At 38.9% G+C, this 12,381-nt stretch overlaps 1 protein-coding gene across 1 annotated transcript in view; it reads left to right on the top strand.

Annotated features, from left to right (window-relative positions):
* SPATA6 (spermatogenesis associated 6) overlaps nt 1-12,381 on the top strand; it is a 55,766-nt gene that overhangs the window by 18,778 nt on the left and 24,607 nt on the right. Inside the window, exons 7-10 of the mRNA XM_065409445.1 lie at nt 1,863-2,141; nt 4,014-4,101; nt 7,404-7,444; nt 10,168-10,349. Coding sequence (XP_065265517.1) covers nt 1,863-2,141; nt 4,014-4,101; nt 7,404-7,444; nt 10,168-10,349 — 590 coding nt within the window. The remainder of the gene's footprint in view (nt 1-1,862; nt 2,142-4,013; nt 4,102-7,403; nt 7,445-10,167; nt 10,350-12,381) is intronic.

Here is a 12,381-nt window from a genome sequence, read left to right as displayed (position 1 = left end):
ATGATGACATCACTCTTTTCCACGTTGTTCAAAATGGTGTTTATTAGTAATAGCGACAGCAAAACTGAAAATGAACAGGTGGTAGGCAGGAATGTGCACAGAGAGCGAAAGGGGTAGCCTGTGAATTTTTGGGTGGTGGTGATGATGTTGGGTCTATCCTTAAGCAGGGGAGCAAAATTAAAAAAAAACCCTTATCAACATTTTTAAAGGAGGATTTTTTTTTTTAAAAAGGCACATTCTGTTAGAAAACTGAACGCTTCTAAACTGATAAACCTAAAAAAAAAAAAAAATCAAGTTGACATTGTCACTTTAAAGAGATGCTGTCATATTGGTGTTTTTCTGAAATGTATATAGCATGTACTTGAGATTTTTAATGTACTAACAGGTACCTGAGATTCTTAGCATATATAGTCTTAAACACGTAACCGTGAGTGCAGATGGAAAGGCAAGCAATAAACATTGAATACAGCCCAGTTACTCTAGTCAATTTCTGTTTCAGTTCTTATGCACTGATGTAGCGCAGTTGCATTGCATATGCACCAGAATATTGTCTGTCATCTCTTTTTATTTTAAAAAGAAAAGTAATTTCCAAAGGAAAGTCATAAAAAATATACAAAATGAAATACCAATAAAATAAGGTATTTGGAGCCAAACTTTACCTGAAATTCCAGTTCATTTTACTGTGACATCAAAGCCAAAATGTGCCATTGAGAAAGCGTTCAAAGCATAGCCTTTTTTCCTAGCATGTCTCAAACTATAAAGCTTGTAGAGGCAGCTGAAAGATGACTTTGTGCTGAAATGACAAAAGAGTGATAATGTATTTCAAATTAAACTTCAGTACTGAAAGCATTAATCTTGACAGTTGACTTTTAAACTGGTAAGTGAAGAAGTTAATAGTTCGGGCTGGCTGTTTTCTTAATAATTCTTAGTTTGGTATTGCTGGTTACAAAAGAATTGTGGCTTGTTAATATACCATGCATGTCACAATGTGGTATTTTTAAAGCTCATGTCAACTCTGAGCTAGACCCCTATGCTGGAATTTTAAATGGTCTCCAAACTTTGCCTCCAAACCCTGTATTTGTGGATGCAAAAAATGCCATTTTTACAGGCAAATGTTTTGGTTTTGCATTTGTATTATATTATTGGCATAACTGAAGAGGAACACTGGAAAGTGGGTCCTTAAAGTTGTATTATTATAGCTTTTGGCTAATAGCCTTTTCTTTAACAAAATACCCCAGTAAATTCCCCATCTTTCAAGAAAATGCATTTTTCAAAGCAGTTAACTAATTATGAATCTTTGGTCAGCTTCTAAAATGCATATAATTTAACCATAAACAAGAATTCAGTCTGTTGCCATCCACTGTTTTTTAAAAAATAGGCAGATTTATTTAACCTTACACTCAGAAAGGTAAAAACTTGAAAATATTTTACAAAAAAAGATGGTAGCAAGTTGAGCAAATATTTTCGAATCTGTAAACTTTTAATCATATATGCTAGGCAGAGTTGTCATTAAATGAACTAAAGTAACATAATTCAACTTAATTTTATATAGTGTCTTTAGCACCAACTGTGTGAGCAAGCTAATTGGATAAATATCAGGCACTTAACCTTAAAGTCTGACATTTAACAATGTGCATTTTATCCTTCTCCTGGTTTTAAGCACATTATTTTAAAAGGACCATCTCTGCTTTTTTTCTAAATTGCTGTGTGATTATAGTTTTGTTAGGGTAACTTGAACTGACATACGTCTATTTCTGTCGGAGATGTTGGTTCCCGCTTTGCAGATGTTTGTTTGCTGTATTATCAGTAGCAATCTTTGCTCGGCATGCTGTCAAGCCACATAATTTCTCTTTTCACTTTAGGATAATTTGGATCGGGTGCATCATTCAACACCAAATGGAAGATTACAAACAAGGTCACCAAAGAAAAACACCCCTTCACCTGAGAAAAACAGGCACTACTTAGCAACAAAGAACTATGAGCAGCCCACAATAGCTTCTAAATCACGATCTCCATCTCCATACACAAAAAGACGAATGTGTGAGCTATCAGAAGAAGCCAGACAACGACTGGCCCATTTAAATCTGGGGCCTTTTGAATTCAGAAGAGAAACCGATAAACCTCCATTTGTAGTTAGACATGTATGTATTCTCTGCAAAGTGTTTCCCATTTAAGCTCAGATCAAACATTATTCTTTTGCTAAATATTACTCCCCAAATCCTAGTTTATATGAAAAATCTTTTTTTCTCCTAAACAGCCTGCTACATAGTGATTTAAATGTAAAATTAACTAGAATAAAAGTCCTTTTGTCAGCGTTGGTAACTGACAAGGATCAAACTCTTTCATGAATACCATGTTTAAATTCTGAGTGCCCATTCTTTTTCTTCTAGCACACTGGACAGCATAATAGGTGCATAATTCAAGTTGGAAGTAATTGGTATTAGTATTAAAAGTGGCTGAATAGGATTTGAAAAGAGTGCAGTGACTTTATGAAAAGTCAGACTCCCTCCTTCGTTCCTTTCTTTATGTTATCATCTTGTCTTTGAAATTGTCCCTTTACTAAAATATAAACTTAATCCTTCAAGTTCCTGAGCATTCTGACCCTGATCTAGCAAAGCACTTATGCATATGCTTAACTTTAAGTATGTGGGTCGTCCTGCTGAAGTCAACAGACTACTCTTGCTTAAAGCTAAGCATGTTCTTAAGTATTTTGCTGGATTGGGGCCAGAGTGCTTAACATCTTGAAGGATCATGTTGTTTGATATGTACTTTGTTAATTTTCTTTTTTCTTAATATTTCCCATGATCACTATAAACATCTACCTTAAGAATCCAACCTTGAAAGATTGCAGAGAGAAAGAGAAATTGGGCTCTTTTGTTTCTGTGCTATGATATCAGGGCTTGTGTGCAATTCCAGCGATCTTATCTGCCACATTACCTGATTATCTTAGTTACTTCTCTGATTATTCCTTTTTTTAGCTTATTACTAATTAATTCATTAGCATATGTTGTCAAACTCTGGAATTCACTTACAAGTTTTTTCTTTTACTCCTAGATACCCTTTAGAAATTCAGATGAGCCTTAAGCAACCATTAATCTTCATCCTACCGCTTATCGTACTCCCATGGATATTATTTTTTCTTTTAACTCAAATTAGTCAATTCTTCTGTTTCTGATCTATAGGTGATGTTCACAGTGTAATTACAGCACCTTTACATGACAATTGCTGATTCTGATTACTGACTACTTTTGTGCCTCTTCTACAAAAAGAAAATGTGTACCTGCTGCATTCTTTTAATGTGCCATATCCAGACTTCCATTACCTTTCTGATGTGATAACACTCCTTACGGGTATCTTTAATGCTGGGGTCTTCTTGGACTGGGAATTCTGTGTGTTACATTAAGATCAAAATTTGAACTTGCTAAAACGTTATCCTTTAATTAGGAAGAAGAGCAACTCTTTAAATATCTTGGTAAGATCTGAACTATTTCTGGTAAATATTAGATATCTAATTTGTAGTGAATGCAAAAAGGAAGGCCTTTCCTTTTCTCCTGTTATGTAACTGGTGCCTGTAGCAGACTATCTGTAACAAAGCTGCATGTTTGGCAAAATTCAAAACAAGAACTTGTATTTATTGGTTACTTTGAGTTACTGTAAGAAGGTTCTAGTGGATTTGCATCAATATATAAGACAATAAGTTACGTCTTGTTCTGCTGCGTGTCACCCTCGCACCTCCTTTCTGGTTTGCTTTATAATTTCTCATCTAAGGGTTTTCATGACTATGTTCTTACATTATTGTCTGTGTATATGTAATAATACTACATTTACACAGACAAAATTCTGAGAATAACTTCCTAAATATTATCAAAAATCTTAAATTTATAAATTGAACCAGAAAGGAGCAGAGGTGTACATACAGGAGAAGGAAAGATAATTTAATTTATTTGTGTGTGTGTGGTCGTATAAAAAGTTTATCTCCAACACTAAACATTTTAACAATGTTTTGGCTCCAGATTGAACATCCGAGCCCCACTGTTGATGTTCATACTTGGCGTCCCACCAGAGACAGTGGACGAGAAGGTTGGTCCAGGGTATCTTATGGTAAGTATTGACTTGTGTATCTCGTCTTAGATACTCATGTTCCATACAGCAGGTTAGGCTTTTTAACCCCTTAGTGTGGAAAGACTGTCCTTTCTTCCTAGGATTTAGCCAGGACGCTGGGATGAATGAAACTACTGTTATAAAAAAAGTGGCTTAGGATATCTAATTACTCCAATGATTAGGTCCTTAGTTCTGTATCATCTGAAAACAGTGTGTCCCCCAACATAGGCTGGTGCCTTGGTAAAGTACAGCCTACGCTAGCAAGGAGCAAGGCACGGAGAACCCGGGGAGAGACCCTCACTGACCGTGGCTTGGAAACCTGCAAATGCCTATTTGCTTGAACAAAGATGGCACTGGAGAGGGCACTCCAAGCACTAGGCCTGAGGAGCCCTGACAACCCGAACAAAAATCCCTAATACTCACTTTGAACTGTAACTATTTTAAGCCTCTGTACCTAGGATATCTGCAACCTTTCCCTTTCCTGCCAGCCAAAGTAAAATACCCTTTCACTTAGCCATGTGTCTGATTGGTTATTGGGACCCACCAGGCCTAGCTGCTGAAGCCCCTATAATGCTTGCCTCTGAATTTCAGTACACCCGGCGTGCTACTGTTAGCCTACAGGGTTGGTGTACTGGGCAGGGAAAATAATTACATATCTTCATATGCACTGAAAAATACTGGCCTTCTTACAGTGTTGGCTATGCTTTGCCATTTTATTTAGCTTCTGATCTCTTATTTCCCATATGCATGACATGGATTATTTGTTTTGTTGCTTCCAGTAATCCATGGATTAAAGTTAGAATCCTTTAGTGGAGAGCTATGTTGAATCCTCCTTCCATATAGTATATTTCCACAGACTTGGAGATTCCCTGTCTGTCTCAAGTAAAATTAGGGAAGGTGGTACTTTAAAACATGGTTTAATTTGTTCAGTATTCCTCATGTATGAGAGCATGAACTGTAGTGAACTTCATCGGTATTTTTGTGTACTTCTATTTACATTTTATTGTGACTCCTCACTAGTAATACCTTCATTGCAATTCACTATGAATTAAAGGTACTTTGCAGTTTGCCCATAGTGGAAGGACTGGAGGCTCCAGATGTAGACATCGGGATGCAAAGCCTTTCACCTCAGGGTCATAAACTTGAATCTGTTGCAGTTTGATAATATCAAAGCCACATTACCACCTTAGAGGCATCAAGCACTTATATGAAATGAGGTAGTGGTCTTGGACCAGTCACTAGGGGACTGAAATCTACCTCAGAAAAGAGTTGTCACTTCTAACAGTCATAAGATTCTATTGGTAGAGAGCAACCCCCTGCCTATGTCCTGGGGTGTAACAGTTATAAGGATCAGACTTCTGAAAAATACAGATTCCTGGAATCAAATGTTCTAATCCTAGAAATGACAGCTCGGTCCTCTTTCATCCTTCTGGAGGTAGCTAACTGAGTCCACGCAGTTTACTGCATGTATATATTGATCTTTTGGATGAGACTGAAAACTGGAGGTCTTGTCTGCTTTCTAGGAGGGGATTTAGAAATTTGGTTACTTGGTTGCACCCCCAAATTAGATACTAAATTCATTTTGTGCCTGCAGAATCAGAGACAGTTATTGAAAAATTGGCTCTACAGATACTATAGCGCTTTTAATTAAAGAAGGGTTTGCCCCAGTGCTTAAGCGGGAAGCTTTCATCCTGAAGGATCCCAAATATATGGCCTCTTTTAGATATAAGCACATTGTATCAATACTTGGGAGCCATTGATATCAGTGGGATTTCTGTGCATGTATCTGTAGATAGAATGGTAGCCCCTTTCTGTTTCTCCTGCTCTCTGGATATCTAAAGTTGCACAGAAGAACTAAGCATTAGATATTATTAGGTGAACTCACTCTTACCTTGTAGGTACACCTCTACCCCGATATAACGCTGTCCTCGGGAGCCAAAAAATCATACCGCGTCATAGGTGAAACCATGTTATATCGAACTTGCTTTGATCCGCCGGAGCACGCGGCCCCACCTCCCCCGGAGCGCTGCTTTCCCGCTTTATATCCGAATTCGTGTTATATCGGGGTAGAGGTGTACTATCCACCAAATGGATTCGAGGCATAGCAGCACAGAGTGAGAATAGCTGGGACATTTCCAGTCCTGTGGATACACAGTGGACTTCTCTTTTAGGATGGAAATTTGACATCCTTATCAAAGTGGCTTACTATAGTGTAGTAGAAAATATGGGCCATATTCTGGTTATAGTTTTACTTTACATTGGTTTAAGCAATGAATAACAATATGAGTCACTTCAGTCCACTCACAAAACTGTACTCATCCTCTGTGATGAGATCCCATTAACTTAGGCCATGTCTACTCTACCACTTATGTCGGCAAAACTTAAGTTTCTCCGGCATAAATGGTATTGTGCACAGCACTATGTCAGCAGGAGAGCTTCTCCCACCGACATAGCTACCGCCGCTCGTTGCGGGTGGTTTAGTTATGTCTACAGGAGAGCTCTCTCAAATTGGCATAGAGCAGATACGGGAGAGATTTGACAGTAGCGCAGCTGCAGCAGTACCGCTGTGCCACTGTAAGGTCTCTAGTGTAGACATAGCCTTAGGCTGCAGTCAGACCTGAAGTTATTGTTGTCAGATGAAGAAATTGAAACCCTAAAACACTAATGGCCGTGACATTACATTGTGTAATTCAAAATATCACGTATCAGAGGGGTAGCCGTGTTAGTCCGTATCCACGAAAACAACGAGGAGTCCAGTGGCACCTTAAAGACTAAGGCTTGGTCTACACTAACCCCCCAAATCGAACTAAGGTACGTGAATAACGTAGCTGAAGTTCGAAGTACCTTAGTTCGATCTTACCTCGGTCCACACGCGGCAGGCAGGCTCCCCCGTCAACTCCGCGGTACTCCTCTCGTCTAGCTGGAGTACCGCAGTCGACGGCGAGCACTTCCTGGTTCGACTTATCGCGTCCAGACAAGACGCGATAAGTCGAACCCAGAACTTCGATTGCCAGCCGCCGAACTAGCGGCTGGGTATAGACGTACCCTTACAGATTTATTTGGGCATAAGCTTTCATGGGTAAAAAAACCACTTCTTCAGATGCATGTAAATTGCATCTGAAGAATGTAAATGCATGTAAATATATAACAACAGTAAATTGCTTTGGCTACTGTTTGAAAGGTGAGTTATAAGTGATTTTTGGGAAAGACTTTTAATTTTTTCCCCCTAAACTGCATGTAGCTTCTAGACCTATAGTCTCAAAACTTGTTTAAAAATTCTGCTGGGGTGCACTTTTTTCCAGATCCTTCTCTTCTTGGCAGCTATAGACCCAAGCATACTAAAGTAAGTAATGCAAATAAAATTGCATGTAAATTTGTCTCTGTTTTGGAGTGTGTGGAATAGAAAAGTGTGTGGGATTTCTGTTGAAGGTGCCTGAGTGAAATCAAGTATACAACTTCTTCATCTTGTTGTTTGATGCTGTATATTGGACCATTATTAAATATAGATATTGTTTCATTGTACTATAAAGCGTTCTCAAAACATTCTGCACAAACTGTTAACACTATGGACATCAATTCATAGTAAATCATGTTCTGCAGTTATAGAACCCAATTTTTATTTACAGTAAAGTCACTTTCACTTTATGATGCCGGGGTGAGTCAAAGCACTTTCAAGTGGGTGTGAAATTACATTTACATTCACTTCAAGCGGATCTCTTGTATCACCAGAGCATTGGTGTAGATGAGAGCAGGGCCCACATTTTTAAATTGCTGCTCATTACTTCAAATGTTTGGCTCTTGTGCTTATTCTCAAGTTTTGTCTTTCCTTTCTCAGCTAGCTGCTTTTCACGTGTTCTTGGTTGGGATGGAGGGGCTTGTTTATCTCACCCACCTGATAGACGTGTGAAATGAGATGTAACTTGTTTATCCTTTTTTTCCTAATTTTTGTTTTTCCTGAAATACCCCGGAAATTTTATTAGCAGACTGTAGACCGTTAATTATTGTGTGTGTGCCCTATTAGATTTCCTAATGGCTGGCAAGAGAGGTGATGCAGGGAGGGAGAAGGAAAGTGAATTAAAAGGATAAAACTTTGGTTCAGGCCAAACAGTCTTGTCAGCTTCTCAACTTTCACTATGTAGGACTGCAGTTTTATGTGGCATGTAAGTCTAACATATTGTGCTGCTTCTGGATTATTCCATAGTGATAAGTGATAAACTGTACAGAGAACTTCTAAATATGCTTTTATGATGGATGTTTTAATTCAAATCCATTTTTCTCAAATGGGGAAGAAGATATTAGCGGCACTCATTGTTTGGAGCACATAGATATCACAGATACAGATTAAATTCATCACTCTCCTGATGCCCTTAAGCATTCCTGGTTCCAACAAAAAAAATACAGGCAAAAGGGAATATACCTTTTATGTTGCCAAAAATTATTGTATAGCTCTGAACTAGATGTTAATATTGTGTAGAGTAAGAGGACCTGAGAATTACTATTGGTGTAATGTAGCTCTTAAGGGGAAATCAGTGTTAAATTTAATAAAGCAGATGATATTTGGGCATGCTGTTTGTCTGTGTGTGTGTGTTTAATCTGAAGATTACATTTGAATGGGATTCTAATTTTGTAACAAACATCGGCTGCCTCTTTTAAAATTGTCAGGTGAATTAGCTCATGGGGCCAAAATGTTAGGACTCTCCTGGCTTTTATTTGTTAATTTAGGTCTTCTGTGTGGTGTGACTGGGGCATTAAACTTTGGTTAAAGTTCACCTAAAAATACTGTCTTATACAATGGGGTCAGATACAGTCCTGCCTTTCAGAGGGTTTCCTGGCTAGCATGGACAATTCCATGGAATATTATTGAGTTCCTGTACATGCGTGGTGTAAAATAACACATCAAATTCCTTTCTCCCACAGGGTACAGGAAGTTTTAAAGGGCCAATGGTGTAAAGCTTTAGTCAAGGTTACATTTGAATAAGGCTATGATGACTCTCTTTGTAGGAATATATGGGAACAGATTGAATCTTGATCTAGAAATGCTATTTCTGCATAAGTGGGCATGGCAAACAAGATGAGACGTGGCCTGTTCCTCTAAGCTGGAAAACGTGCATCCTTATCCTGCCCCACATCTTTGTCATGGAGCCTTTTCTGGCATCTCTACAGTGTCCAAAGCTCTCCCTTATGGGGCTGAAGCAGTATCTAGAGATCAAGAATTTGGCCCTAGTTGATGGGACCAGCAGGGAGTGAGATGCTGGATCAAGATGGTGGAATACTAAAAAGGTTCATCACAGTGGGACACCTTTCTGTGAAACTTAAGGAATATAGCAACCTTTCGAAGCCCTTTGCACTGCTTGCACATTTTTCATTAGCAGCAAACCCCATCACTCAAGCGTGCAAGGTGTAACTTTCCTTAGCACTTTACAAGCTTAGAGAGAAAACCCATGCAAAATGCACTGTACGGGTGTAGTAGTCAGTTTTTTAAAGGGTCATAACTTGGGCAAATAGAGAACACTTCCAGTGGAAATCTCCAAAGTCTCTTTTCACTAGAAACCTGCAAGGCACTTTCTTCAGTGAGGGCTGTTTCAGATTTTTGTCTCTAATTTTTTTCAGCTCTGTAGCTGGTCCAAAAAAATTGCAAAAAATTCTTTTATAATGGGGAAAATGTTGTCTCCCTCCCCACCACCATCTTGTTTGATAATCCAATATGGCTGAAGAGCTTTTGCTGAGACTAAAAAGTCCCTGTTCAGAACCAATCCTGGAAAATTTCAGCCAGAAAGGTGAAACCTTCAAAAAGATATCAGTGACTGAAAACAGGGGGTTAGCCTGGATTGCAATCTTAATTATGGGGGGTGCTGCCGTTCCCACTCCTATGTTATATGCAAATCTCTGTAAATAATTGTCTTATGTGTATTTCTTAATACAGACAAGTCTAATTTTTAAACTTTGTTTTACATACAGAAAAAGTGGAAAGTGTACATCTCTGTTCCCTGTTAGCTTATGCACAGGCATAGCCTAGGCACTCATTAGATATTGTTTGAAGTTCTGCTGCTGTTTTTTCTCTGACAGATTATCAGGTCTCATCATGGGAAAGACTTAGATGGCTCTTCTGACAGCTGTGATGAGCACCCGATGTCGGGTACTGCTAGTAGGCAGTTTCGTTCTACTAGTTCATTAATACGTTCAGCACCCTCCTCATTGCAGAAACATTCCTCAAGTCCTGTATTAAACCGTTCTTCTCTTAGAGAAAGGTAAAGGCTTGTTTTCATTTGTTGTCTGTGAAATTTTGGAAGAATTGGCAATAGTGAATAACAGTTATGTTTGCATAACTGTAGGTTGACTGTTTGGGGTTATACAGGCTAAAATGACTGTGGATTTCCTGCTACTTTATGTAGTCATTTGAGCTGTCATCAAAGGATCACACGTACAAAACTTAGGGCGTCAATCTTCTCTCAACTGCATCAGTACAGCCCAACTGACATGGGTCCCAATATCATGTCAATAAAAAATCTCTTCTCCAATTGCATGTTTCTAATATTTGGTATAACTCAGTCCAAGTTTTGGCTCTGAATGTCTATTATATATCTCAAGCAAAATGCTAATATTCCAAAGACTGACTTAAACATCAGGAACTTAAATGTGGTGATTGCATTGGTAAAATATTCTGAAGGTGTTTTCAACTTTTTACTTCTGATTGTTTTTCAATCCCAATATTTGTTTGTATTTATATCTAATACAATTACAGCTTCTTTTTATAAATAGAAACTTTACTTTAGGGTTTTCTTTAAAAATATGTAGAAATATAGTTTTAGTGGGGCATATGTGGGCTGGATTTTAAAACCTCGTTAGAGTTTAAGTTGGTGTCCCCTTACCATCGCCCCCTGCCTGACACTTTTACAGCGTTCTGACTGACTATAACTGAGAGGTTGGTGTGTATTGTGTGTTAATGTTTCTCTTTTTTTCTCCTTGTTTGTGTATTTGATAACTCTGTGTGTGTAATTAAGGTCACTATGCCACCCTAATCGATTTTACCCCCTTTTCTTTTGTGTGGGTCTTTCACAGGCAGTAGACAGGAGAGAACAACACTTTGAAAACAACCTTTAGCTTTTTTTTGCATGATACTCATCTTTGCCAGTCCAGCTCAAAATCAGGTCAACATTCTTGCTGTTTCACTTCACAGGTCTCTCCCCAGCAGAGATTCAGAATTGTGTCAAGGTATAGTCAAGGTCCAGACTCCAGCGAAAATAATAAAAAAATAACAATAATAAGTAAACGAACAGATTTTTGGGGTCCATTCAAAAGCACCTGGCAGTCCGGATTTGGCCTGCAGTCTGCCTATTGACTACCCCTCTGCTAAAGGCTGTGACTCTCAAAAAGGGCCCCAAAGCATTGTAAGACTGGTCCATAACTTGCTTTTGGAAGAGGCTCCAATAGCGCATACGTACAGGTGATTTTCTCCTATGAAAGTACCGCCCCCCCCCATCTCCCCAAGCACAAGTAATTTGGCAGCTAAGCCTTGCTAGATGATAAAGCCTGATGCAAAATCTCAAGCTGAAATCATCCCCTTGTTTTGGATTCCTTTACAAGCATTGAAATGGGTTCCACCAGCTAAAGATCGAAGTTCTTTGGTTGGAGCTGAGAAGAGAATGCACAGTCATGATACTTGGTCATTTCTGGTGTGCTGAGAGACAAATTGGGCTTTGGGAATCATGCATCCAGTTTGAAGTAATCCTTTCCATTCTGCAAGTGGCACGTGTAAAAACTTCCTAACTGCTGATTTCAGTCTGAAAGGTATGGAGCATCATGAGTGGTCACTCCTGCCCTCAGGTGCTTGTGTGATTCCTGCCAGGTGGGATTGCTGTAACATGGATTCATCTGCTCCAAGTCAGAACAACAAACCACAATCAGGTTTGCTTGAGAACAGTCAAAGATCTATGTGTAGGACTACTTTCTTTTGCATTGCCAAGAGAGTCTCCTTTTACTCCTTTCTTCTGTTTTCTCTCATTCCCAGAGTACTGGGAAAGTTTTGGCAGCATAGAGTTGGATTATCTTAGTTAATCCAATATGGGTCCAGTTGATCATGTGTGTCCTGGCTCCATTGAAGTCTATGGAAGTTTTGCCTTTGACTTCAGTGGAGTCATGATTTCATCCCAAGTTCTTGGCTTCTAGTTTTGTCCCAAGGTTGTTTATTCACTCTCTCCCTGAGTCAAGATCCCCTGTCCCAGCAGGGTAATGCATCCAGACTTCAAGGTCCTTCGTCTCATGTTATAGAGATGTCTTAAA

The sequence above is a fragment of the Emys orbicularis genome, chromosome 8, assembly GCF_028017835.1.
Source record: "Emys orbicularis isolate rEmyOrb1 chromosome 8, rEmyOrb1.hap1, whole genome shotgun sequence".
In the NCBI taxonomy this organism is placed as follows: Eukaryota; Metazoa; Chordata; order Testudines; family Emydidae; genus Emys; species Emys orbicularis.
The sequence above is the reverse complement of the archived record's forward strand: the minus strand, read 5'-3'. Positions and strand labels throughout refer to the sequence as shown.